Below are 27,357 nucleotides of genomic sequence, written 5' to 3' on the forward strand. Positions count from 1 at the left end.
CCATAACTTTGCATCTCCAAATTACATGAAGCTGAGCATCTCTTACACGCTCACTGGCCATTTATGTCTCTTTGGATTACTGTCTATTTAAGTCTGTGTGGTGGTTTGAATAAGACCGGCCCCACAGGCTCATAGATTAGAATGCTTAGTCATCAAGGAGTAGCACTATTGGGGAAGGATTAGAGGTGTGGCCTTGTTGAAAGAAATTCATCCCTGGGAGTGGGCTTTGAAGTTTCAAAAGCCCAAGCTAGGCCCAATGTCACTATCTCTTCCTGAAGCCCATGAGTTAGGATATAGAACTCTAAGCTACTCTCCAACACCATGTCTACCTGTGTGCAGAATGCTTCCCACCATGATAATGAACAACCTCTGAAAGTATAAGCCAGACCCAATCAAATGCTTTCTCTTATGAGTGTTACCTTGGTCATAGTCTACTTTCACAGCAATAGAACTGTAAGTCTGTGATGACTAATCTTGGTTGTCAACCTGACACAATTGAAAAGAGGTTTTAAACCTCAATTACTACTTCTACCACAATGGCCTGTAGCTATAACTCTGAGGCATTTTCTTGAATGCAAATTGATGTCTCAGGGCCCTGTCCACTGTGGGTGGTACCATCTCCACAAGGGTGAGCCTGGGCTCTTTTAAAAGTAGCTGAAAATGAGCTGGAGAAACACACAGTAAACCATTTTCATCCACAGCCTCTCCTGCATCAGTGCCTGACCTGAATTCCCTCAATGATAGACTATGACTTGGAAGTGTAGGATAAAATAAACCATTTGCTCCCTAAGTTGCTCTAAGCCATGATGTTTATCACAACAACAGAAATCAAACTTAAACACAGTCCCTTGACTCATTTTTGAATTGGTCAAGACTTTGTTGTTAGTGTGTTTATATACTTTGAATATAAACACTTATGAGCTAGGTGTGTAAACAGAACATTTGCCTGCAAAGAGGTCCCTGAGTTCAATCCCCACCAGAGAAAATAAAAGCCTTTGAAGATACATATTTTGCAAATATTTTCTCCCTTCTTGTCAGTTGTGGTTTCTTTCCCTCTCTTAAAATGTTGGGGCTTTTTATTTGTTTTGTTTTGCTTGTTTTGAGATAGTCTCATGTAATCTTGGTTGGCTTCAAACTTGAGAGGCTCAGGCTCCTTGTCCAAATGCTAGAGCCACACGTGTGCACCACTCATATATTTTTTTGACAGATCAAAGTTTTTCATTTTGGTGAAATCTAATTTAGCCAATTGACCTTTTGGTGTCATATTAGCAAATTCAATGGCATGCATGAAGACTTTTCCCAATGGTTTCTTATAAAATATTCCTTTAACATTTTATCATTAGAGAGAAGAGAGTGTGTGTGTACAGGGCATGTTTTCAGTGTGGAGATTAGAGGGCCAATCTGTGGAATCAGTTCTTTCTCTTTACCTTATGTGGGCCCCAGTAACCAGGCTGGTGGGGCATGTGCCTTTACCATTCTGGCCAGTCCTCTAAGAGATTTATACCTTTCAGTCCTTAAGATGAAGCCTGAAGTAGAATCTGAGTTTATTTAGCATGTGATTTGGTTGTTTGTCTGGCAATACAAGTCAGGGCTGCACACAGCAAGCGCTAGATTACTGAAGGACAGCTGATTTTCACACGGTCTAATCCCTGTCTGGTTGTTGGTCACATTTAAACTCTTCTCTCCTTTTCTCCAGTTATCTGACGTTATAGGTCCCTATGTGTCCTGAATGATCTGCTGTCCCGCAGCCTCCCAGTGAAGCACCTGTGGCAGGCTAATAGTCATGCTCTATGTTAGGTAACTGTTTTCACCTCAGCCCATTACCACAATTCTCATCAAGATTACCAACAATGAGCTAGCAAGACTACTTTCAGTGCTTGCCTCCTTTCCCTCTCTATAACGAAATTAAAATGAACAGTGCTATCTTCAAAATCTCGACTTCTCTGGTATGAGAGTAAACACTTTTCTTTATTCTGCTAACTTCTTTCTTTCCCACAGTAGATCCAATTCTGCTCATCATTTAAGTTTGTAATTTTTTTTTTCCAGAGTTGAGGACCGAACCCAGGGCCTTACGCTCTACCACTAAGCTAAATTCCCAACCCACTGCTCATCATTTAAATACTGCCATTTTTTGGCTAATTCTATTGGGAAAAATTTCATTCTCTAATGGTTTGAACTACAACCATCTCACTAACAGAACACATATCTTTATTTTTGTCTGACCTCATCCCAGAAATCAATTCTTATGTCCAGATGACTTGGTAACATCCCTATCTAGACCAGTAACATAAGCCACTATTTTCAAAAGTCAACAGACACTGGGAGGATGGCTCAGTGAATGAAGCACTTGCCATACAAGCATGAGAAACTAAGCTCGGATCCCCAGTACCCAAGTAAGTGCTAGGCACTAAAAATGCAATCTTTGCTATTGCATTGGAATTCATTTATTGACCCCTCTAACTACTCTATATGTTATATTTTTATTTGTTATCTGCTTGTTTGTTTGTTTAAGACAGGGTCCCACTGTCCCCTGCTGGGACAGAATTGCTATGTAGACCTGACTGGCCTTAAACTCAGAGATCCAGCTCCCTCCCAAGTGCTAGAATTAAAGGTATGTACCACCATGCCTACTCATATCTACTATATTTTTGAATTTCATTTTCTACTCTTTTCAGTGCTGCATTTTAGAAAATCTACCTTTCTCTTCATTAATTCTCCCTTTGGGTATTTAGATATGTGTTGCTGAAAGCTAGGCATTGTAGAACATGCCTATAATTCAACACAAGAGGCCGAGGCAAGAAGACTCATGTAAATGAGATCAGTCCAGTCTAAGCTACACTATCTCAAAATCCAAAATCAAAGTCACTGAATTTTAATTGCATTTATTTTTTTAATTTTAAAGATCATATTCCTAATTTCTAGTCATCTGTTTTCTTCTGTCTATTAATTTTGTTTGTTTCTTTTTTTGAGACAGCATCTCTCTATGTACCTCTGGTTATCCTATAACTCGCTATGTAGACCAGGCTGGCCTCAAACTCACAGATCTGTCTGAACCTGCCTCTCTCCCTCCCAATCACAGTTTTCATGTCAGTATTTTAAAATTTTATAAACTTTATTATTTTAAAAAGCTTGCAAATAAATTTAAAAAAATATACTAAAATCAACCTACCCCAAAGTCTGTTAATTCTAACTGTATATAAGTTCACTGGGGGGGGGTTGGGGATTTAGCTCAGTGGTAGAGTGCTTGCCTAGCAAGCGCAAGGCCCTGGGTTCGGTCCCCAACTCCGAAAAAAAAAAAAAAAAAAAAAATAAGTTCACTGGGGGGTTGGGGATTTAGCTCAGTGGTAGAGTGCTTGCCTAGCAAGCGCAAGGCCCTGGGTTCGGTCCCCAGCTCTGAAAAAAAAAAAAAAGTTCACTGGATTGTGCATACTTTGGGGCTGGTTATTTTTTACTTTTTTACTGGGAATTATAGTAATATCTTTTATCCAAATAATCCTAACATTCAAATAAAACATATATGAACCACTTTACAACATTAAAATATGGACAAAAAAGGTTTAATGAATAAGACCCAAAATATACCTTTTCAGCTGAAGAACCTGTCAGGACAAATGTTGAGAAAACCGGAAGTGGATATTTGGTTTGAGGATCCCAGCATTCAATAGTGGCTCCCATAGGAAGGCAGAAGAGAGGCACAGATTCTGAGAGCGGAAAAGACTCATAGTCTTCTTCCGGATATCGAAAAATCAAACCTTTCAGAGAAAGGATAACATTTCTTTTTTAAAAATTTGCTTTATATAAATTATTCATGAAACATATTTAATAACACATTGTAATATCAAATTTCTTTAAAATATTTATATAAAATTTTAAATTAATTTTTGCTATAACAGAAATTAAGATAAGCTAATCTATCCTTTATATGTTATCCTTGAACTTATAATTACAACATAAAATATATTAAGAATAATAATATTCCAGGACAGCCAGGACTCCATTAGATGGAAAACCCTACCTTAAAATAAAAAAAAAAAGACACTAATAAAGAATTCAGTCAATCTGATCAACAATCCACATATTTATATATTTGCTTAACCTAAATATGTCAATACCTTATAAAGAATAATAAGAAAGGCAAAGGCAAATTTACTAACTACTCCAGTTAATATTTGGGAGAAATTCAGAGACCAGCTAAATGTTATTTCTTAAACTAAGGCAGTGCTGAAAGCTACAGTGTGAAAGGCGTTCAACATGAGTAAGTACATGACACCCAGGAGGAGGGCAGGTAGCAAGCCGCACTGAGAGCCCTAACAGCCCCTTCAGATGAAGGAGCTACACACCATCAATTAGTTAGCCTCTAATGTCACCAACACACAGCCTATTTCAAAGCTAAAAACTTGAAAGTTCAATCTTTAAAACTCTGTATTCTATGTGTAAAATTCAGATTCTAAATACTTTTGTAACCTTTCTGTAAATAATTTAGGCTTGAGCATTATCTATTGGTACCATGTCCCTTTCAAAGAAAAGACTTCAAGGAAATCGTGTATTATAGACACATTACAACAATATCACATTCTAAAATGATTCTGAATTTCCAATTAATTGTTGTTTTTGTTTTATATAAAGTAAATGGTTTAATCCATTAGTATAAATGATATTATGAGGACAAGAGTTTTCAAATATGGATTTGCCTAATTTTCCTAAAATAAAATTTCATATTAAAAACTGTATAAGCAAAAAGTAATTGACATTGCTTCTTTTCACAAAGAAGCATTCCAGTATCTGCTATTTACAACTGGAGCATACCTGTATTCTCAGATTTTATCCCACCATACCAGTGGGATGGAGAAGGCACATTTAAATCTTTACAGCCCTTGACACTTTAGTGTTCAGTTAGAATGTGGCGATAGATTTCCCAAAAACTTCATGGCAGAAAAGTTTCTCAGGCCCTCCTCTCCTCCACATAGCTGATTCTTTGCAACAAGAGAGAAAGGAAGCAAGTCCACCTTTCATGGCAAGTAACATGTGCTTTCAAATCAGACACACAAAGATAAGAGAAGGAAATGTAAGAAGTAAAGACGCAGTTTGACACTTCTATGATTGCCCAAATACAAAGACTAAAGAGTAAGCAATTTCCACTGAATTATTAAATCTATTAGTGTAGACCAAAAGCTTGCAGGTTTATGCCTCAAATACTTGCTTGGACAAAAGTTTAAACTTAACAACATATAGAGGGTGGTATTAGTAATCTTACAGCATATAATAAGAAAACTTCAGCATTTACATGCTAAAATTATAGATAACTAATAAACCAATTCTACAAAGTATATTACAGAACATATTTTGTCTCTTCTAGCCAGCCCAATGTATACAGCACCCACCAGTTTGTTCAATTGGGACAGAACTTCAGTTCACTTACCAGCCTTGTATGCTATTGCATTTGAAGCAGGAACAGACTTCTTGTAACACAGAAACACATTGGAACCCCACTGGAAAAGATAAATAGGTTTTCAAAAAACTACCAAAAAGTGAAAAGGGCAGAACTGATGCTCTCTAATGTCATTTAGATTTTGATATTCATCCACAGAAATCATTTTCACTGGTAGTGAGTCAGGAGAGGCAATACCTGCCTGTAATCCCAGCATTTAGAATGAGGAAGCAGAGGACAGTAATCTGAGGCCACCCTGGGTTACAAAATGCACAGCTCCTGTCTTTGACAACGGTTGTGCTCGCCTTTAATCCCAGCATTCTGGAGACAGAGGCAAGAGGATGCCTAGGAGTATTGAGGCCAGTCTGGTCTACAGAGCAAGGCAAGGGTCAGCCAGGGCCACACAGAGAAACCGTGTGTGTGTGTGTGTGTGTGTGTGTGTGTGTGTGTGTGTGTGTGTGTGTGTGTGTGTGTGTGTGTGTGCGTGTTGGGAGCAGGAAGGGCAGGGAAGAGCTGTGTGTCCTAGTTAATAATAAATGCCTGCCTAGTATGTGTGAAACCCTGAGTTTGATCCCCAGTGCCACATAAAATTGGGCTTGGTGGTGCATACATGCTATCTTGGCACTGGGGGGAAGTGGAGACAGGAGACTGGAGTTCAAGGTCTTCTTTACCTACATAACCATGTCCAAACCAGCCTGGAATGGCATACGTGAGACTCTTAACTCAACAACAGCAACAATAATAAATATTCTTAAACTAAAACCTACATTTATAAGGGTAGAAATGTTGCTCAGTGGTAGAGTTCAATGCCAGCACCCAAAAATAAATAAATAAAAATACTATTTACTAAACAGACTATATGGAATAATGTAAAAATATGGTTGACAATACTAACTAGAAAGAAACAAGTTGGTTTTTTGGTTTTTGTTGGTTTTTTTAAAAGACAATTTCAAAAAGTTTAGAGTTGATGAGGCCAGTGGGAGATGGCTCAGTGGACAAAGGTGCTCACTGTTAAGCCTGACAACTGAGTTCAATCTTCCGGGAGCCACATGCTGGAAATAAGAGACTCAACTCCCAAAAGTGATCTCCTGTCCTCCATGTGCACATATGCAAGGCAACACACACATGCACGGGGGTGGGGGGGTAACTTTTTAAATCAAAAGTGTATAGTTTTGTAATCATTCAGAGCCTACTAGTACCTGAAAGAAGCCACATAGAGAAGAATGGACACTAAAGCCCAAACAGGAAAACCTGAGTCCCCTAGACTATGAGGTTATCACCTCCACTAACAGTTATGGGTGTGAACATCACCATTGACCTTCACAGTAAACCTAACCCAATGATGTCTCAGTCTTATGAAACTATAATTCAAATGCATATGCCCAATTCCCTTCCTCACCACTCTGTGTGCTTATTTGAGGTAGGTCTGACTTTTGTAACCCAGATCAGCTAAGGAATGCTCTATTCCATCAAAGTTGGCTTTGAACTCCTGACTCTTCTGCCTATACCTCAGTGCTGGGATTACAGTCATGTCTGAATTTTACTAGCCCTGTCAAAAAGTAAAACCACAATGTAAGGAGAGTTCCCACTCAATCTATCTGCAACTGTCCTTAAAGCTACTTGAAAGCCAAGTTAATAAATCTCTGTATTGATATAACAGAAAATACTAAAATACAGACATATATAAAATCCCAAGCTGAAATTATACTTTCTCTGTGTCACCAGAACATTAAGATTCATGATTGGTGCACATCAGAAAGACACAGCTAGTACTCCATAACAAGAGAGCTGGTCTAGCATGCACAAGGCCCTGGCTTGATCCCCAGCTCCACGAGTTTTTTAATTTTAAAAAATGGAGACATAAAAAAAATATAAACAAGAATCATATAAATATGAAAATATACTATGAACCCAGAATTAAGCTTTTTTGGCTTATTTCCAAACAAAACTTTGAAAAGGAAACAACTTTGTTCTTACCATGCCACAGTTTAAGTTTTTATCAACTTTGCAGAAAGTATGAGGAGGGGTTTCTCCTTTACTGGTTATAATAACACAGATATCAGTTACAGCCAAGGAATTCTGGGACCGCACTGGAGGAGCCCTTCGATAGGTGATAAAGATTCTTTGAGAAGTAGTTGAACTATTGTTGACATTGGCACAGCGGCCATATGGCGTGGCTTGGATCACTTCACATCCTGGAATAAGCCTTTCTTTCCCTTCATATAGCACTCTGTATGGCAGGGAAGAAAGGAAGAGAAAGGTTTTAAGTTAAGGCCATTTCTTCTTGAAATGAGCAAACAAAACTTAGCCATTCCTGTTGCTCTCCAAACTTCAACTAGAAACCATAACTTAAAGTATTATTTTAGAAATTATTCTTCTCTGCATTAATTTTTAAAACCTTAAACATGATTTAAGAGGCAAAATTTGGATTGAGCAACTCAACTTTTTATGACAGGACACATAAGAAAGGAATGGGAATACTATAGACATCCTCTGGTCAGGCTCTAAAATTTCTAGAGTATTAAGCTGGTTTTAGAAAAACATCCCTCCTAATTCTTGTCACACTTTTATCTTTAAAAATCCTTAGACAGAATGAGTTCCATTTACTAGGGAGGCAGAGGCATGAGGATCTCCCTTAGTTCAAGGTCAGCCTGGTCTATACAAGTTCCAGGCCAGACAGGGAAAGAAGGCAAACAACAACAAAACCATACACTCAGTAAGTACTATCAAGTAAGGAAACCGTGCCAAGCAACCCCACTGAGGCACACGACTGACAAAGTCCAAGGCCTGCCTTGAATACACAGCCAATTCCAGGTCCGCCTAGGCTACAGAGTGAAACCCTGTATCAAAACAAACAAGCGCCAGAGCTCTCTGGCTTGAGAGGTGGCTCAGTAGGTAAGGGCAATTACCACCCAGCCCGACCTTAGCTCTGATCGCTGAGACCCACATGGTGAAAGCAGAGAAAGGACTCTTGTAGGCTAAACTCCACATGTACCCACACGCACACATTTGCACACACAGAAAATAATTTTTAAAATGTAATGTCAAAAAGAATAAGTAAAAAATTATACAAAATGTGAAAAAAGTCTGCAAGTAACATAATACAATTTGTAAAAGTACACACAACCGGACATGGTAGCACACACCATGTCCTGCAATTATGATGCCGAGACTGCAGGGAGTATAATTAAACTGCCTCAGGAAAATAAACGGGGCTAGGTGTGGTGGTACACACCTTTCCTCCCAGAACTCAGGGGCAAGCGGCAAATAGATTTCTACATAATGTCTGTCTGAGTTCCAGGTCAGTCAGAGCTACATCGTAAGACTGTGTCTCAAAAACATGAGTCAAGTTGGGCTGGAGAGATGGCTCAGTAGTTAAGAGCTCGGCTGCTCTTCCAGGAGACTCAGGCTGGATTACACATAGTGTATAGACAAACATAACACGAAACACCCTTACACATGAAATAAATAATAAATATTTTTAAAAATAGGTAAAAATTTACAAAATATATAAAATAAAAAGGCACAAAGCTTGCTGAAGGACATGAGAGAACTCTGTTACCCTTTCAGTGCCTGTTTCAAGACAAAAATGTTTTCAACTAAACTGGTTTTTGCCCGGACTCAGGACAGCTAAGCAGGACTGAAAGCTCTAGAGCAGACTGGGCTGTGCAACTAGACCATGTCTCCAGAAACCAAGTAAGTACTAATTTTAAAAAATGCTTAAAATGAAATGTCCCTGTTTTGTTTTGTTTTGTTTTTAAAGATTTATTTATTATATATAAGTACACCATAGCTGTCTTCAGACACACCAGAAGAGGGCATCAGATCTGATTACAGATAGTTGTGAGCCACCATGTGGTTGCTGGGATTTGAACTCAGGACCTCTGGAAGAGCAGTCAGTGCTCTTAACCACTGAGCCATCTCTCTAGCCCATCCCTGTTTTTTAAAGTAGGCAAAGAATGTAAACAGATATTCAAAAATAGACATGCAAATGGTGGAAACCACAATACTTGTGTGTGTGTGTGTGTGTGTGTGTGTGTGTGTGTGTGTGTGTGTGTGTGTGTATATGTGTGTCTGTGTCTGTGTCTGTATGTGTCTATGTCTGTGTGTTAGAGATGGGGATGGTTCTAAGACAGGCTTTCAAGAAATCTATCAAACTAGACATATACCCAAACAGCCTTGATTACTGATCCTGCCAAGATCACAGGCGTGTACCTCTATGACTCCCAGTTCTACCATCAGTTTTTATAGCAGTAGTTATAATAAACATGACACTTCAATATAGCATCCACACATAGTAAATCATCAGGGGATTATAAAAGTAACATCATTTTCAAAGAAAAATATCAATACAAATTTTGAAATTAAAAGTCTTTGCATCAGTTACAAAGAAGAAATCTTAAGAGACAATTAACAAACTACAACTACTGATTTTTTTAATGATTTGTTTTTATTTATGTCTATATAAGGGTGTCAAATCCCATAGATTTACAGACAGTTGCGAGCTGCAATATGAGTTATGGAAATTGAACCCAGGTCCTCCAAAAAGTCAACCAGTGCTCTTAACTACAGAGCCATCTCTCAGCCACTCACAACAACTACTAAAAAAAGTTGTTTTGGTTTTCTTGGTTGGTTGGTTGGTTGGTTGTGTTTTTCATCACAGCCTTGACTGTCCTAGAACTCACTCTGTAGACCTGGCTGGCCTGGACCTCAGAGATCCATTTGCCTCTGCCTCCTGAGTGCTGGGAGTGCTGAGCACACCATTACTGCCTAGTTCTTTTTTAAGCAGTGCTGGGAATTGAACCCAAACACTTATATGTTAAGAAAAGCAGGCCCATCTCCAGGGAGAAAGAAGAAAAGACTACCCCCAACCCCAATATTTGAGATAGGATCTCATATAGCCTAGGTTGGTCTTGAACATGTTATACAGACAAAGATGAACTCAATTTTTAAATCTTCCTGCTTCAATCTCCCAAGTGCTCGGATACAAGCATGAGCCACCACTTGGCTTCCAAATATGTATTTTAAAAAGGAATGCTCTTTCCTAAAGATGTTCATGTTTATAGTCATTCATCATTCAACACTTATCTCTTAAAAACACAATGCCCATAATCATAACTCCTCATGTTTTATATCTAATTAAGAATACATATAGATATACAATATATCTTTAAACTTAATCTTGAAATAAAAATAATAACTATCAGAAACTTCTAATTTCTACTATGTACCTTTTTTTAACCTTTAAATAAATTTAATTCCCTTTACCATAGCAAAAGAAAGTGATCATACCCAATATCTGTCAGGGGTGGTTTATCTCTCCCCCTCCTATAACACAGGAAAAGCTCTGGGCTTTTCAGACTTCCATAATTCAAGTTTGCTTGGAGCGCTGATGGAGTGGCTTCAACACAGGTGTAACCTTCAGGTACAGTTTCCCCAGCTGATTTGATAATAACAGCAATGTCTGTGATTGGAGCTTTAGGGCCAATTGATTTATTTGTATCTATACGATTTATTTCTTGATCCAAAAGAGTGGATGTATCAGTGAGACCTGCCACAACAAAGTAGTCTGTCACTCTTGGTCCTTTGTCTTCTATCATGATGGCTGTTCTATTTCCTAAAAGAGAAGAAAATGTATCATTGGTTGGAAATACTTTATACTGATCAAAATTAAGACATTCTTGAGTTAGGAATAATCAGCTACCACATTTCTCAAATTTGTAATCAAACTTCATTCTGTAGAACATTTTACCATTTTTGTCAGCTTTTTTTTTTTTTTTTTCTCCTTCGGAGCTGGGGACCGAACCCAGGGCCTTGTGCTTGCAAAGCGCTCTACCACTGAGCTAAATCCCCAACCCCTCTTGTCAGCTTTTATCTACACCAAAATCTAGTACATTTGCAACACCACTATATTCATTTCATATTCCTACAGTTCTTCCTTTAAGATCATCAGCTGAGTATGGTGGCTCAGCCTGCAATCCCAGCACTTGGAAAGATAAAGCAGGAGGATTCTGAGTTTGAGACCAGTACTACACAGTGAGATCCTGTTTCAAAACCTGAAAAAGGGGGGCACTGGGGTGACTTGAGGGGTAAAATATGTGCCTCAAAAATCTAATGACCTCAGCTTGATACTTGAAACCCACAAAAGGACAGAACCAGCACCCCTGCAATCTGTTCTCTGACCCTTACACTCACAATGTGGCATGTGCGCACGCGCGTACACACACACACACACACACACACACACACACACACACACACACACATACACACAACTATTCAATCATATATGCACATATACATACTACTATTCATTAAAGATTTATGCAATGTTGATCTATGGATGAATAATAAAATGATGTGAAATTAATAAGTAGAAGCAACCAGAGCACCCCCAAAAGGATATGATGGCATTTGTATTATTGTTCTTATTAGTGTGTGTGTGTGCGTGTGTATGTATGTGTGTGTGTTTTTTGTATGTGTGTGTGTATGTATGTATGTATGTTTTGTGTGTGTGTATGTATGTATGTGTGTATATGGGTTTTTTGAGAACAAGGTCTGGGAACCGAATCCAGGTCCTCTGAAAGAAAAGCCAATGCTCTTAACTGCTGAGCTATCTTTCCAATCCTTTATTTGTTTAGCTTTATTTTTTTTTCCCCAGTGGGGGCAGCAGAGGAATGGGACTCAGACACAGCAATCCTTTTACCCTTTGGCCTCACCCTCTGAAATGCCCAGGCACTAGACATTTAACTCTCTTTACCATGACCACTTCATACTGCATGTACTTTATGGCTGAAGACTAGCTCTGTGTGTATGTGTACCTGACATTTTTTTTTTTTTTGTACCTGACATTTTTTATTCGTCCATCTACTTAATGACACTAAATTATTTCTGTACCCTGCTGCTATCACAATGCTGAAATGAGCTTGAGGGTACAGGTATCACCTCAAGAAAGAAATTTTACTCTGGTTAAATAACTAGACATTTGATTGCCAGACCATATAGTGGTTCTATTTTTAATATTGAGTAATTTCCCTAATTAATTCCCATGTTTGTACCAATTTATAATCCCACAAATAGTGTTTCATGACTCTCTGCTCTAAACCTTGAGCAACTCTGTGTAGCAAAAGCTTTTCTTTCTGTTTGTTTTTTAAAGACAGGGTCTCATTCTGAAACCCACACTAGCTAGAATTCAAACTCTCATTAGTCATTCTGCTGAAGGGATTTCAGGTATAAATCATCATGCTTAGCTTTAACAAAGCTTTTCTTTTTAAAGTGTATCTCCATCTCCTCATCATCCCACCACCACCACAATCCCCACATATTCCTGACTTGCCTCTCTTTGAAATGGCTACATTTAAACATTGGCTACATTTAAACAATGCAAAAGAAGGGGTTAGTGGTTTCCTTTAGACAGCTCTATCAAGATCAGCTATACCACTTAAGCCAAAGAACTTTAACACTGAAGTCATTTTGAATAAAATCAGCTGACAGAACAATGATATTCTCCACTGTTGTGTATGTGGCTCAAAGTTTTACACAAGAGTGACCTAAAGAGAGGCTGCAAACACAAGTGCTTAAAAGTATTTAGGCCAGCCAACAGAAGGCTAAAACAGGAGGATTAAAGCAAGTTCCAGGCCTAGGCTAGATGGTGAGTTTCCAGGTCAGCAAAGGCTACTGACTGAGGTCCTATCTCAAGGGAGCTAGGGCCAGAGGAGTGAGGGGATTGAGAGGAGGGAAAGGAGGGAGGGGAGGGGTGGGAGGGGGGAAAGAAAGAAAAGAGAAAGCCAGGCAGGATGATTAAGACCTGGAAAGTAGAAGAAGATGCAGGCAGCCACTAATAGGGTAAATCCAGTTGTTAACTGCCTGATCCACTTGGGAAAACTACAACTTCCGTTTTTGAATGTTATACAAAGTCAAATTGGCCAGGTGTGGTGGCAAACAGAGAAGTTCACCAGGAGCTTGAGGCTGGCCTGGTCTTCACAGTGAGTTCTAAACCAGCCAGTGAGACATTATCTCAAAGAAAGGATGTAGGGGTGGAGGTGGGTGGCAAAATCCCAGAACTTGGGAGGTTGCAGTAGAAAGATCAGGAATTCGTGGCCAACCTAATGGAGGGATTCTGGAGCCAGCCTGGGCTGCAGGAGATCCCATAAAGGAAAGAGGAAAGAGGCAGAAGAGGAGGCGGCCATTAGCTTTACCTTAAGGTTCATAAGCCAATGCACCTATGTATCTGAGAGTATAACACATGCTGGAAATTTTAAAAAGAACAACTTTGGGTCTGGTTAATTTTGATGTGTGTGTGTATTCATTTTTGGCATGGTTTTATATATATTAAAAAGTTTATATATAAAGTTTATTTTTAAAAAAAAATCTATTATTCCCAGTGAAAGAGTACTTTGACAAGAACTGAAAAAGAAATTTTGACCCTTACTGTTTTGTTTTTAGAAAGGTTCTTTCTCATGGTGGTATGGGTGTGACAATTTTGAAATTATTCTGTGCTTACGTCTATCAGTACGCTTGTCAGAATTCCTGCTGTAAGAAAAGAATACAAATTTGGAAAGTGTGAAGACAAGATTCAATATACTAGAATGAAATCAGAAGCAACAGTGTGAGTGCATATGTATGCTAAGGCAATTTCATGCCCTTAAACAGCATATTAAGCTAGGTGTGGTGGCACTAGCCTGGCCCATAATCCCAGCACTCAGGAAGCTGAGGCAGGACGATGTCAGGCCAGCCTATGTTAAGTAGCAACGTTCTGTCTCAAGAAATCCAAGCAAACTGAAACCAAGCACCTGCTGAATGTTTGGATATTTAATGAACAGGCTATCTATAAAACCCACACCAAGGCTCAAGGAACAGCAGAAAAGAGAGTAGAAAGAAACTAAGAGACAAAGTTTGGGATGGAATGTTGTGAAAGTCTATCACCCAGGTAAACCTGATATGAAGCCTCAGCAGAAATGATTTCCTGAACAAGACGACATCCATTAACATATTATGTGGAAGGATGAGGGAGTTATAAGGTACCACCCACTCCATGGGAACTATAGACAGTTAACAGTTCTTAGACGAAGAGAGACATTTTCTTCAATGTTGTTCCTATAAATAACCTGTTCCCTATGCCCCTGTAAACAACCCTAATTAAACTTATTAGGTCACAAAAAAGATGGGAGCAGATGGAGAATAGTAGGGAAACAAGAGAGTAAGGGATGAATAGGATTACATTACACTACATGCATGTATGAGGATGTCATAATTAAACATATTATTATGCATAAATAATATATGCAAATAAAAACATGAAAAATTTTAAGGAAAACTTAAATAAACGTGTATTGATATAAAACCAAAGTATGTATGGACATGAAGCTCATTAGTAGGATAATTATGCATCATTTCATTTTTGCACAATGTTCATTTTCTTTTTTTTTTTTTTTTCTTTTTTCTTTTTTTTCGGAGCTGGATACCGAACCCAGGGCCTTGCGCTTGCTAGGCAAGTGCTCTACCACTGAGCTAAATCCCCAACCCCACAATGTTCATTTTCAATTATGCAAAATGTTTCATCTTGAAGAAATCTGTTTTTTGAGACAAGGTCTCACTTTGCCACTCACTATGTGCCCAGTCTGGTATGGAAAACATGGCAATCCTCCTGCCTCTGCCTCAACAGTGCTGGGATCTGAATTGTGAGCTACCACATCCAAATAGTAGCGTAAAATGTTATTAGAAGAAAAATACAAAAATTCATACAATCTTTTCAACTTTTCTACAAACCTAAAATTATTTTAAAAATTATAATTTTAAGGTTGAGTACATATCTCAGTGATAGGTCACTTTTCTAGGGAGTTCTGAGTTCAATCTACAGCATCACTAGATAAAATTAAAATTTGATTTTCTTTAATTTTTTTACTGAAGGAAAAGGAAGTGCCCATGACTTTGTGAACACAAGCCTGTGGTAGCCATGGGTAGATCCTGGGTATCTTCCTCAAGTGTTTTTCTGTCTTATTTTTGAGCCAAGGTTTGTCACTGAACCTAGAGTTCACCAATTCAATAGATTGGCCAGCAAGATGCAGGGATCCTCCTGTCTCCTTACCTTCTCAGTGTTGGGATTATGGGAGCACAATGTCACACATGGCTTTTTATGTGGGTGCTAGGAATCAAGTACTCTTGCTTGCACAGGAAACACTTTAACAAATGAGTCAATATCCCTGCTCCAATAATTTAAATATATAAGTTTTATTAATTTATTATGTATGTATGTGGACAGTATTGTCAACAGCAATAAAAACAGTCCACGTGCCCATCAATTGGTACCATATATTTATTTACACAATCGAGTGCCGTTCAACAATAAGGAATAAAGTACCAACACACGCTTCCACAAAGATGATGCTTGAAAACACTCCACTAACTGGAATCATCTAGCCACAGAAAACATATGCGATATGGTTCTATTTCAGTAAAATGCTCAGAACAGCAGCAAAAGTGGATATAGAAGCAGAAGTGGATGAATGGCAGACTCAGGCAGGCAGGGACTCAAGAGAAATGCAGAAGGGCTGCTAATAGAAAAGAGGCTCCTGTTCAAACCATGATGTTCCACAGAGCCAAGGATGGGCCAACATGCCTGTGATCCCAGCATTAGAGAGAAAGAGAGGAGAGCTGGAGATGTAGAAGCCAATTGGGGAATAGAAGATCTGGTCTCACAACTATTAACAGGTACTAGACCCCCTTTGGGGGTCACGTGTTAGATACTTACATTATGATTCATAATAGTAGCAAAATTACAGTTAAGAAGGGGATACAAGGGCTGGAGAGATGGCTTAGTGGTTAAGAGCACTGACGGCTCTTCCAGAGGTCCTGAGTTCAAATCCCAGCAACACACGGTGGCTCACAACCATCTGTAAGGGGATCAGATGCCCTCTTCTGGTGTGTCTGAAGATATCAACAGTGTACATCATACATTAAAATAAATAAATCTAAAAAAAAAAAAAGAAGGGGATACAAAAATAATTTTATGATTGAGGTCACCATAACATGAGTACTGTATTAAAGGGTTGCAGTATTAGTAAGACTGAAAGTGCTTGTTGCTTTTCCAGAGAACTGAGTCCAGTTCCCAGAAGCCACGTGAGTAAGTTCACAACCACCTATAACTTTAGCTCCAGAAAATCCAATATCCTTTCATGGCCTCTGTGGGTACCTGCATTCATATTTACATAGCCAAATGCATATACACATAAGAAGAAAATTTTTTAAAAGCTGTGTATATGGGTGTCCTTCCTAGTTCTGACTGGTTAAGAACACACTCAGAGCCAGAAGAGGGTGGCTTACTTCTTTAATTCCAGGGAAGCAGAGGGAGCTGGATCTCTGAGGTTGAAGGTCTACAGAGTGAGTTCCAGGACAGCCAAAGCTACAGAAAAACCCTGTATTGAAAATTCAATAACCAGGGGGCTGGAGACATGGCTCAGCAGTTAAGAGCACTGGCTACTCTTCCAGAGGTCATGAGTTCAATTCCCAGCAACCACATGGTGGCTCACAACAATCTACAGGTGGATCTGATGCTCTTTTCAGGCAGGTAGATGCATATGCAGCAGAGCACTCATAAATTAAATGAATAAAATTTTTTTAAAAAATGAAAAACCAAAGCAAAATACAAAAACAAACAAAAGCCCACACTCACAGAAACAATGTCACCAAAAACAACAAATATTACTTAAGCCACCCCCTACAGTAACACCCTGGGGCAGGGTCCCTTAGAGAAATGACAAGGCTGAAATGAATCAAGGAAAATGTATGGTACACCCAGAATGCCACATGCAAAGGGCAAAAGGCACTTTAAAGATTAATGGAGTCCTGTCAGTAGTCACAAGTACTAGGTTAATGAGTCTCCCATAGTTCAAACTGTGGATGATCTCTGAATCAAAATGTGTGGCAGAAACTAGGGGCATGACTCAGGAGTAAACTGCATACAAAAAGACAAAGGATGGTAGCAATAGATTATAATACATTAAGTTTTCTAAATATGAGCCCATTCTGTTCCTACAAAATGAAGGTCAGAAGACTTTTTACAATAGAATGTCAAGTGGTACAGGTGGGGAGAAGGAATGATAGAATATAGCCATTTTCTAATCACACATTCAGACGTGAGCCAGAATGAAGGAGACTAAGTGTTAGGTTTCAAACCTGGGACAAAGGGCTGAGGGCCTGTTTAACATATCAAAGTGGACCAGGCTACCAGGTTCTCTCTGCATCCCTTAGTCCCTACCTAACACAGGATCTTCCTGGCTAGCATACCTTGGCCCCCTATCCTCAACTCTAGTCCAGATATTGGACTGGTCCTCCAGGGACCCTTTCTATATAATCCAGTCATTTTGGTTACCCCTTCACTTTTGGGCCTCCTGATTGCTGCACCTGGTTCTCTCTCTTTTCCCTCCTTCCCCTTCCCTCTTTCCCTTCACCTTCTCCTCACATGGTTCAGAGTCATGTCCACTCTGGACTCTCCCAGATATCCCTGTCTCTGGCTACACACTCCTTTTTATCTATAATAAACTTTCTCCTCCACTATACCTAGCAGCAGTCACAACCTTTTTTATTTATGTTGGCATTCCTTCTAGGCTCCGCCCAACAGTTACCTGGCAACAGCCAAATAGGCCTGGCTTGCAATAAAAGAAGCTGTTGGACTCCTCACTCCCTGACCCCTTTTCTTTCTCTCCTCATCACCCCCCTTCTCCATGTGTTCCTGGCCGACCCCACCCATCTTTCTCTGTCTCTACTCCCTTTTCAACTCCCCTTCCCATGCCCTAAATAAATTCTATTCCACACTATACCTGTCTACCATACCTCAGGGGAAAGGGATACCTCAGCATGGGCACACTAAGGCACCCTTCCCACCTCACCATACTGTGCTCTATAAAACATATTCTGGACTTTTTTTTTTTTAATAAAACACAACAATTACTTTTCCATTCAAAGAACACTGAGCAAAAGTCCACTAGAAACTGTTACAGCAACTATAAAATGTTAGTCTGGTGAGAGACAATATACCTGGAACTTAGCACTCAAAATGCTGGACAGGAGGATCTTGCATTTAAGGATGGCCTGAACTAATAAATATGGAACTCCAGGCTAGTCTGGACTGCAAAGAAAGATCATGTCTCAAAAATCAAAACAGATGGCTCAGTAGATAAAAGCACTTACCAATATACCTGACAACCTTGGTCTCCAGGTCTCAAATGGTAGGAGAAACCAATTCCTACAAATTGTCCTCTGACCACCACACAGGCACCATGGCAACCACACACATACACACCACACAAATGTTTATTTAAAAGGGGTGGGGTGTCAGAGATGGCCCAGTGATTGCAGTTCTTGCCCCACAAGCAAGAGTTCAATCCCCAGAACCCATGTAAATTCTGAGTGGGCCTGTAGCTTTCCTATAATTCCACCTCTGAAGGCAGAGATGGGAATCCCAGAATAAGCGGGCTTCTGAGACTAGCTTATGTGAGCTTTTGGGTTGATCCTGCCTGTAAAGAAATCAGTGGAAGAAAAATTGAGGAAGATTCCCTGATATCAACCTCAGTCCTCCATATGCGCACTCACATGCCTGCATGCACACCTGTAAACATGCTTCACACATGTAAACACATTTAACACATATACATAATCACATGAAAAAGTTTTAAAATAGTGACATGGAAACACACACACACACACACACACACACACACACACACACACACAGAGCCTTATCTTTAATCTCAGCACTCCAGAGACAGAGTCTGCAAGTTGAAGGCCAGGCTAGCCAGTACTACACAGTGAGAGACCCAGTCTGTAGGGGGAAAGGAACTCTCCAAATAACTGAAAGCCAGCTTCAAGCCAGGTATGAAAGCTAAGGCAAATTTTTTTTTTTTTTTTTGCAAGTTTAAGGCTAGCCTACCCTATAGAATGAGACCCTGTCTCAAAAAGAAAAGAAAAACATACAGGCTGGAAAGAGGGCTCTGTGTTTAAGAGTTTAAGAGCACCAACTGCTCTTCCAAAGGACCTGGGTTTCATTCCTGGCAACCACATGACAACTCATGTCCATCTATAGCTCCAGTCCAGGGGATATACATGCGGGCAAAAGACCCATACACATAGAATTTTAAAAATTAAAGATGCTGGGATTACAGGTGAGAATAGTCTTTCAGCAAAGAAACTGTCATGTAATAAGGAAACTATTTTATAAGAGAGAAGAAAGCTTAAGGCCAGTTAACTAAGTCTTTTATCTGAAAAGTAAAGAGCCCCACACCTCCAACATGTCTTATGGTTACCACTGTGTTACAGTCTACAGTGCAACCATGGTCTCCTATTGATCATGGAAAAACCAAATTACTGAATAATTTCTTTTATAAAACACATATGTAACATCTGTCTATTTTATGTGGGAGGGAAACACAGCAAGTGACCTTATCTACTGAGCCGTCTCATTACCTCTGAATAATTCACCTTTCTATATATTAAAATATCCTAGGTAGGAGCTGGGAATCTCGATAAATGCTGATGTACATGACCACCTTGTAAAAGAAGGCTCCAAATTCAATGTACAGCACCCTTTTAAAAAAAATTCTACCTTCTGTTTTATTCCATTAGCCAATTCCCAAGCAACTCCAGTTAATTGTGATAGGTCTGTGGTTTGATCTTGTAAACTCCCTCTCTTCACTCTTTCCAAAACAAAACAAAACTTTTCAGGTTAATTCATTCAGGAGAAAGAGGCTTGTTTAGTGGTACATACTTCTAATCATGGCATCCAAGAGGCTAACGAAAGGACTGCCATGCGTTTGAGACCTATCATGCCACACCGTGAACTGCAGGAGCTTGGGATATACAGAAAAATCTCACTCAATCAACAAATAAGAACAAAATGTTTTAGAGGGAGCAAGTGGAGAGTTTTGTTTCTTTTTAAAAGATGTATTTATGGGTCTGAGTGTCTTACTCCCTATATGTATGTGTACCAAATGCAACCCTGTACTTGTCGAGGTCAGAGAAGAGTCAGAAGGTCTGACAATCTCTGGAACTGGAGGCTACACGTGGGTGTTGGAACCAAACCCAGATCCTTGGCAAGAACAGTGTGCTTACCTGCTGAGTCACTTCTCAGCAGCCCCAGAACTACTGTAAAGCACAGTACAGGGGAATCGGGAGACAGCTCCGTGAGTAAAGAAGCTTACTGGTAGGCCTTGTCCAAAATGTTAAGAATTAGAACAACGAAGATACTGAACACAACTGGGCTTACAGTCCATCACTTGGAAAGCAAAAAGGAGAAAAACAGCTACTAGGACATGAATTTGAGGACTGATGATGGACACTCCTCTGGCATCTGCAGGCATATACACTCACATGTACGTACCTACACACAGACATATACATGATCAAAATAATAAAAATAAAGCTTTTAAGACAAAAAGAAAGGCAAACTTAGGAAGAGATGGCTCAACAGTTAACATTTGCCACTTTTCCAAAGGACCCAAGTTGAGTTCCCAGCACCATATCCTTCAGATCTAATCTACTCTTTTAACCTCCTCAGGCACCACTGAATGTGCAAGCAATTTTAACAGAGAGAAATCTAGAGCAACAAAAAAATCAAGAGCCAGCATAGTGGCACACACCTGAAATCCCACCCCTCGGGAATCAGTGGCAGGAGGGTCTCAAATCTAAGGCCAGACTGTGACGATTAGCCCAGCTATACATACTATAGTTCCCATATAATCTCACCAGTGCATAGCCACTTCCACTATAAACACCCCCTTCAGAGTGTTATCTGTGTTAATAACTGGAGAATCTGCTGTGTCTACACACTGTCATCATGTACAGTCTCTAGTGTACAGGGTCCCTCTTGGTATTAATTCTATGGCTTTGAACAAATGAATAGTGCACACATCTACTATTATAGTTTCATTAAGTATTTTCTGTGTTCACCTCCCCCACCTCTTCCTTTACCTACCCCCCCTCCTTCTGTTGTTATATTTCTTTTCCTTATTGCTTTTTTTGAGACAGGGTCTTATAGTCCAGATTGGCTTTAAACTCAAAATCCTCCCAAGTACTAGGATGACAGGCATGAACCAAAACCATATTTTATTGTTCCTGGGGCTTTGGGGATTTTTTTGTTTTGTTTTCATTTGTCTAATTTTTATTGTTTGTTTATTCTTTTATTTGTGTATATAAGTGAAGCACATGGTATACAGTCACATGTATGAAGATCAAAAGACAACTTGCAGGAGTCACATTGCTCCTACCATACGGGGCCTAGGGATCAAATTCAGATCATTAGGGTTGGTAGCAAGTGCTGTACATGCTCAGCTGTCTCAGTGACCCTTATTTTGTTTTCTGAGACAGGATCTTGAGTAGCCAGGCTGGCCTCAACCTCACTCTGAAGCTCAAGCTAGTCTTGATTCTTCCTCCTGTTGCCACCTTCTAACTACTGGTGATTACAGGCATGTGCATTCACGCCCAACTATTTGATTCCATTTATTGTTACTCATTTTAGTGTAGGGTCACTAAATTTCTAAACTACATATGTGAGCTGGAGGTATGTATGACTTAGTGGTTGAGGGAATGTTCATTATGCATAAGGCTGAGTTCAACCTAAAAACTCATAGTAACATAAAGAAGTTATGAGTGAGAATTACACTGCCTCTCCTCCACAGCAGCAACCCAAGCAGATCCAATCTGAAGAAGGAAGTACCGACAGGCTTCTCAGCAAAAACTATGAATGCACTCGGGGGAAAAAGAAAATAAATGTAAGAGCAATTGGAGGTAAAATGAAAGGCCGAGCAGACCACAGTGAGGATGACCTGCAAGCCCTGCACTTGGGAATAGGAGGCCGAAGAGTTTGTCATCCTCAGCTGTGTAGTAAGTTCAAGGTTACCTAGGCATTTACCTCTTGCAGCATTTAAGACAACAGCAAGCACAGCAAGTTCCAGGCTTACCTAAACTATATACCAGGACTTTGTACCAAAAAAAAAAAAAAAAAAAAAAAAGGCAGGTAGGCATGCCTTTAGTCCCACACTAAGGCAAAAGCAGGAGGGTTATAAAAATTCAAGGCCTTCTTCCCACAAATACTCTTATAAATCTTATATAATATAAGTATCTAAATTTGCAATTCCTTATACCATGATCCTAAAAGACCTCTTTTACTAGGTTATCATACAGGACACTCTTCCCTGATTTTCAACTCTCTGTTTGGTGCTCTGTTTTGTTTCTTCTAAACAAGGTGTCACCACTTAACCCAAGCTGACTGACATGGAATGCTGAGTACGAAGGCTGGCCTCGCTTCTACACAGTCACCCTGCCTCCACCTTCCAAGTGCTGGGGGGAGTACAGGTATGCAACACCACACCTGGCTTCCCAAAGTTTAACTGGTAAAGACACTTCCCATTCCATTGCTATAAATCTACAAAACTGACAATCTGGTATGGCTTGTGCAGCACAGTCCTTAAAAGGGTAACATTTTAATTCATGCATTATGAAAACTTGTGTCCTCATTTTCTGCAAGTATTTTCTACTAGAAATTCGAGTTATAACAGGCACTCTGTTTTCAAATCAGAGCAGGCGGACGAGGGAGACAGCTTGCCACTGACTCAGCTGCTTTCTTTTTCCCTTTACAACCTGTACTTAAGGTTCAAGAACAAGGTGAAAACGTAACTTTCAACGTGAGCAGCAAAGCCAATACGGTATTTGTCTTAGCAGGGAACACCAATGAAAATATGAGATGCTTCTGTCTTAATTGGCAAACACACAAAAAAAGCGAAGGTGCCTTGTCATTATTTACCATGCAAAACTCTTCACGCATAAGTTACAAACTGCCTTTTACTACAGATGCTTAGCGTGTTTCCTTAGAAAGACCTGTGGCCCAAATAACCATCCAAATCTGCCATCCTCAACTGTCACAGCCTACACAACACAGCACTTCCTTGTGATTTAAAACATTTACTTTTAAGAATAGTCTCCACCCACAACTTTTCCACAAATCTCTTCAGCTACAAGTAGCTCAAGTTTACACTGCAAAACGCTGTATTTATTCCAACAAGATGCACTCATTTACAAACTACACAGGAGTAAATTACTAAAATGCAAAACATCAACATTTCTGACACATCGTTTCTATTATTCAAATAAGCAAACAATTATACTCCAACCAAGGTACTGTTGGCCAAAAATCAAATGACATGGGATCATTTCACTAAAGCCGGTAATAAAGACGATTAGACCCCTTAATCTCAATCCATTGCTTTATAAGTAGCAAAGAGTCAGAGGAGTGGACTGAATACCAGAAAACCTTTTGCTACTAACTAAAAAACAATTCAAAGCAACCCAGTAAGAAGCAGGTCATGTTCATGAGCACAGATCTAAGATTATGTCTGAGATTTCTGAGTTCCCAGTCTTACATCAAGAAGGCAGTTTGCCAACTTTTAACATTAATATTGAGAACAGAGCAGAAAATATAGAGGGTTTTTATGGTCATAATGACTGTGATACAAAAAAAAGTTTCCTTTTGCAATTCTTTTTTAAACAGAAAAGTCACATAATGAGTTCAAGATTTAAGTTAGTTTAGTATATAGTCATGATTATCAAATCAAATGTTTACTGAAAACCTGGCATCAGGTCATTACACCTAAAGATCTTTTCTATCTTCTCCTTGGAAGCATGGAGATAGACGGCAATACCTATTTCTAGGGTTAACTGGACTCGAGTTTGCACACAATTAAGTAGCCTCAGTATGTCAACTACTCAGACTACAGTGCATGACCTCTCTAGATACAATCGCACAGCAAGTTGAGCTTTCAGTACGGGGGAATGACACCTTCTCTCACATTTGCTCAAGTAACTACAGTAACTGCCCTAAATTTTCCCGTGTGAAACCAACAAATTTTGAGGGGAAGAAAGAGAGGGGGCATTTTAAAAACTGGGTCATTCCTTATTTGTTCTTTCCAAGCACATTCTTCGTGAGGAAAGGGCCTACGAATCACAAAAAAGGGAGAGGGAAGTCGTGACAGCATCTCCAATGCTTTAAAGTTGCGGCTCTTACAAGAGTCAGCACTAGGGGCTCATTACTTGGCTTTATTTGGGTTTAGTCACTCCGGAGCTGAATGGAGCCTTCCTATAAGTTATCCCCAACAAAGTAGCCCTAAACATCAGCCACGGTCCGGCAGAGGAGGAAATGCCCTGGATTCACCTGCGGCACCTGCCTGCACCCCGGTACCTCCACCTCCGCAGCGTCCGCGGATCCTTACGCTCCACCCCAGCCGCCACCGCTCAGCACCCCACCGGCCAGGCCAGGGCCCGAGAGCCTAGTTCCCGCTTCACCCCGGCGGCAGAGGCCAGGCCCTGTCCCTGCACTGAGGCGATCCTCAGGAGACCCTCCAGCCGCAGCCTCTCCGCACCGCAGCCCGCAAGCTCTGGGGACCTCCGGCCCGCTCGGCGACTAGGCCAGCCGGCCGCTCCCCTCCTCCAGCTCTACCTGAGCGGCCTGACTGCGCGGGAGGGAATAGGCAGGGCGGCGGTGCGGACTTACCTGCGCCCGCCCAGTCGGCGACCGTCCCGACACCGTAGCTTCCTGAGCAAGAAAGCGCCGGCTACGCGGCCTGGACACCCTCCGCTGGCAGGGCCGGGACTCCGGTGGCCCCTCTGCGCCTGCGCCTCAGCGCGGCCGGCTCTCCAGGGACACAGCCTGCAGCGAGAGCAACTGCCGACCGAGGGGCTCGCGGGCCGCGAGTGCTGCGGGAGGACCGAGGTCTAGGCGCTGCCCGCGGCGAGACTGTCCCGACTACAGACCGCCATGTTTCTGTTTCCTTTTCTTTTTTGCTTTCCACTCCTTCCGCCCCTTTCCACAGAACACCACTTTCCCTCCCTCCGTCCCTCTCCCTTTCCTTCTGCGGGGGCGGTAGAAAGGACGCGGGGGTGGGGTCCGAGGTCGGACCCGCCCGCTAGGACCACGCCCCTTGGTTGGGCTCCGCCCAAAGGTTGTCCCACGCCCCCAGACTCCTTCCAAGACTCGCGCTCGGGCCACGCCTCTTCAGTTGCGCTCCGCCCCGTGAGCGCCCTCCTCCTGGCAAAGGGACCCATTCCGGCCGACCTCGGAGCGCTCCTTGGAATCCTGACGCTGGCCTACCCGACCCCGAAGGGAGAGACCGCCAGCTCTCCGGGCTCTAGTTGCAGCCTTACTGTTTGTTCTGCGTTTTTTGCGGTGGCCTGTGGCAGGTGACTACCTAGGCCTCTCAAGGTCGGGCTTTCAAAGACTTAGAAAGTGACATAGAATAGCTCAAGGTCAATGGGGAAAAAAAAAAAAAGCCAAGGGAGACTTGCAGTTTCTCTTTAGTAGAGGCTGGAAGTCCCACCCATAACTGTGTGACCCCAAAGTCTGAGTGACATTGGAGGACTGCCCTTCTCTAAGCTATCCAAAGACCTCTCGGGAGAGGCCTTGGCTGCGTTGGCTTTCTGTACTTCTGCCCAGATTGTGATAACGTCGAACGTGTAACTCTTTAATTTAGATAATCGTAACACGCTGCCTCCCAAAGGTAACTTAGATCGAGAGGTAAACATTCTGAAGCTGATGGTTGTGAGCTTCAGGACACAAGAAGAGCAGCAAGTACTCTGAAATACTGAGTCATCTCTTTAGCACCCATTTTTTCAGTTTTGCAGGTACAGACGAATGGGGTTGGAGAGTCTTCACTGTATGCAATTTTGGCAAAATATTTCTGGCTTGTTTTGGTTTTGTTTTGTTTAGTGGAGGGTGAGGGTGTGCAGGGTCTCTCTATTTAGCCCTGGCATTTCCTACAAGTCTTATTTGTAGACGAGGCTGGCCTTAAACACTCATTTCATTGCTGAAATTAAAGACTTGTGCCACTACTTGGTGACATTTTTTTTAAGGTATCAAGTTTTCAAAAAACAAATAGCTTAAAATAAGTTAACAACTTTTTTTTTCTCCTGGCAAAAGATGGGTTGGCTCATGACCTGTAGCTGATTGAAATTAGAACTGATAAGATGGGGGAAGGGGGGTAGAACAACAATGACGTGTGTGAGCATGTCTTAGTGAAACTTGTTTCTATGTATGCTGTTTAAAAGTTCATTAAATTATTTTAAAGATTTGTGCAAAACTGGTGAGCACCTGTGTACATAATGGTCATTTTACTGAGAATTACTCTTTCATTTGCTCACTATACTTGCTAACAAGTATAATGTTAAGTCTGGTTGATACATGCCTGGTTGGCGATCTATTTCTGAAGTTAACAGCAGGTTTGAAAAGTTTTGGCTTTCGACTTCTGTAACAGATGCCATTTTCCTAACCACATTAGCAGTCAGAATTGATTCAAGAAGAAACACTTAGCAATATGAATATCGCCTTATTAACAATAGTTAGGAGTTGGTCTGGGGTCCTGGAAGCATCCTGTCACTAACAGTTCAGACAGCAGAAACGATAAGGACACATTCATATTTGAAAACCTAACTGTGAACTTCTTGTATTTCCTTGTCAATGTAAAACTAATGCTTTCAAAATATTTAAACAGAGCTATGGGTTTAACTTAATGAGAGAGAGCATATTTAGCTAGAGCAAGACCAGACCCTAGGTTGGATCTCTAGCTCTGATGGGTGCATATCATTAACTCTTAGGCACTGAAGTGCCTACCTTTCTCCTCAACCCATACTCTTTGGTACCTGTAAATCTGAAGAGTGGATGCCAGAGACTTACTATTTCAGAGTACTTTCTGCTCTTCTTGAGGACCAGCATTAAATTCTCAGCACCCAGTCCTGAGGTTCACAACAGGGGATCTAACTAACACCCTGTGGTACTTTGAATATGCTTGGTCCAGGGAGTGGCACTATTTGGAGGTGTGGCTTTATTGGAGGAGGTGTGGATGTGGCTTAAGACCTTCCTCCTAACCACACAGCAGCCCAGCAGTCTTCTC

At 40.7% G+C, this 27,357-nt stretch overlaps 1 protein-coding gene across 1 annotated transcript in view; it reads right to left on the minus strand.

The window, feature by feature from the left end:
• Positions 1–25,328, minus strand: part of Dennd4c (DENN domain containing 4C) — a 93,387-nt gene extending 68,059 nt beyond the window's left edge. Inside the window, 5 exon segments of the mRNA XM_032902220.1 lie at positions 3,583–3,752; positions 5,420–5,489; positions 7,406–7,658; positions 10,721–11,045; positions 24,966–25,328. Coding sequence (XP_032758111.1) covers positions 3,583–3,752; positions 5,420–5,489; positions 7,406–7,658; positions 10,721–11,028 — 801 coding nt within the window. The 5' untranslated portion in view covers positions 11,029–11,045; positions 24,966–25,328.
• Between the last annotated feature and the right edge of the window lie 2,029 nt (positions 25,329–27,357).

This window comes from Rattus rattus, chromosome 1 (genome assembly GCF_011064425.1).
Source record: "Rattus rattus isolate New Zealand chromosome 1, Rrattus_CSIRO_v1, whole genome shotgun sequence".
NCBI lineage: Eukaryota > Metazoa > Chordata > Mammalia > Rodentia > Muridae > Rattus > Rattus rattus.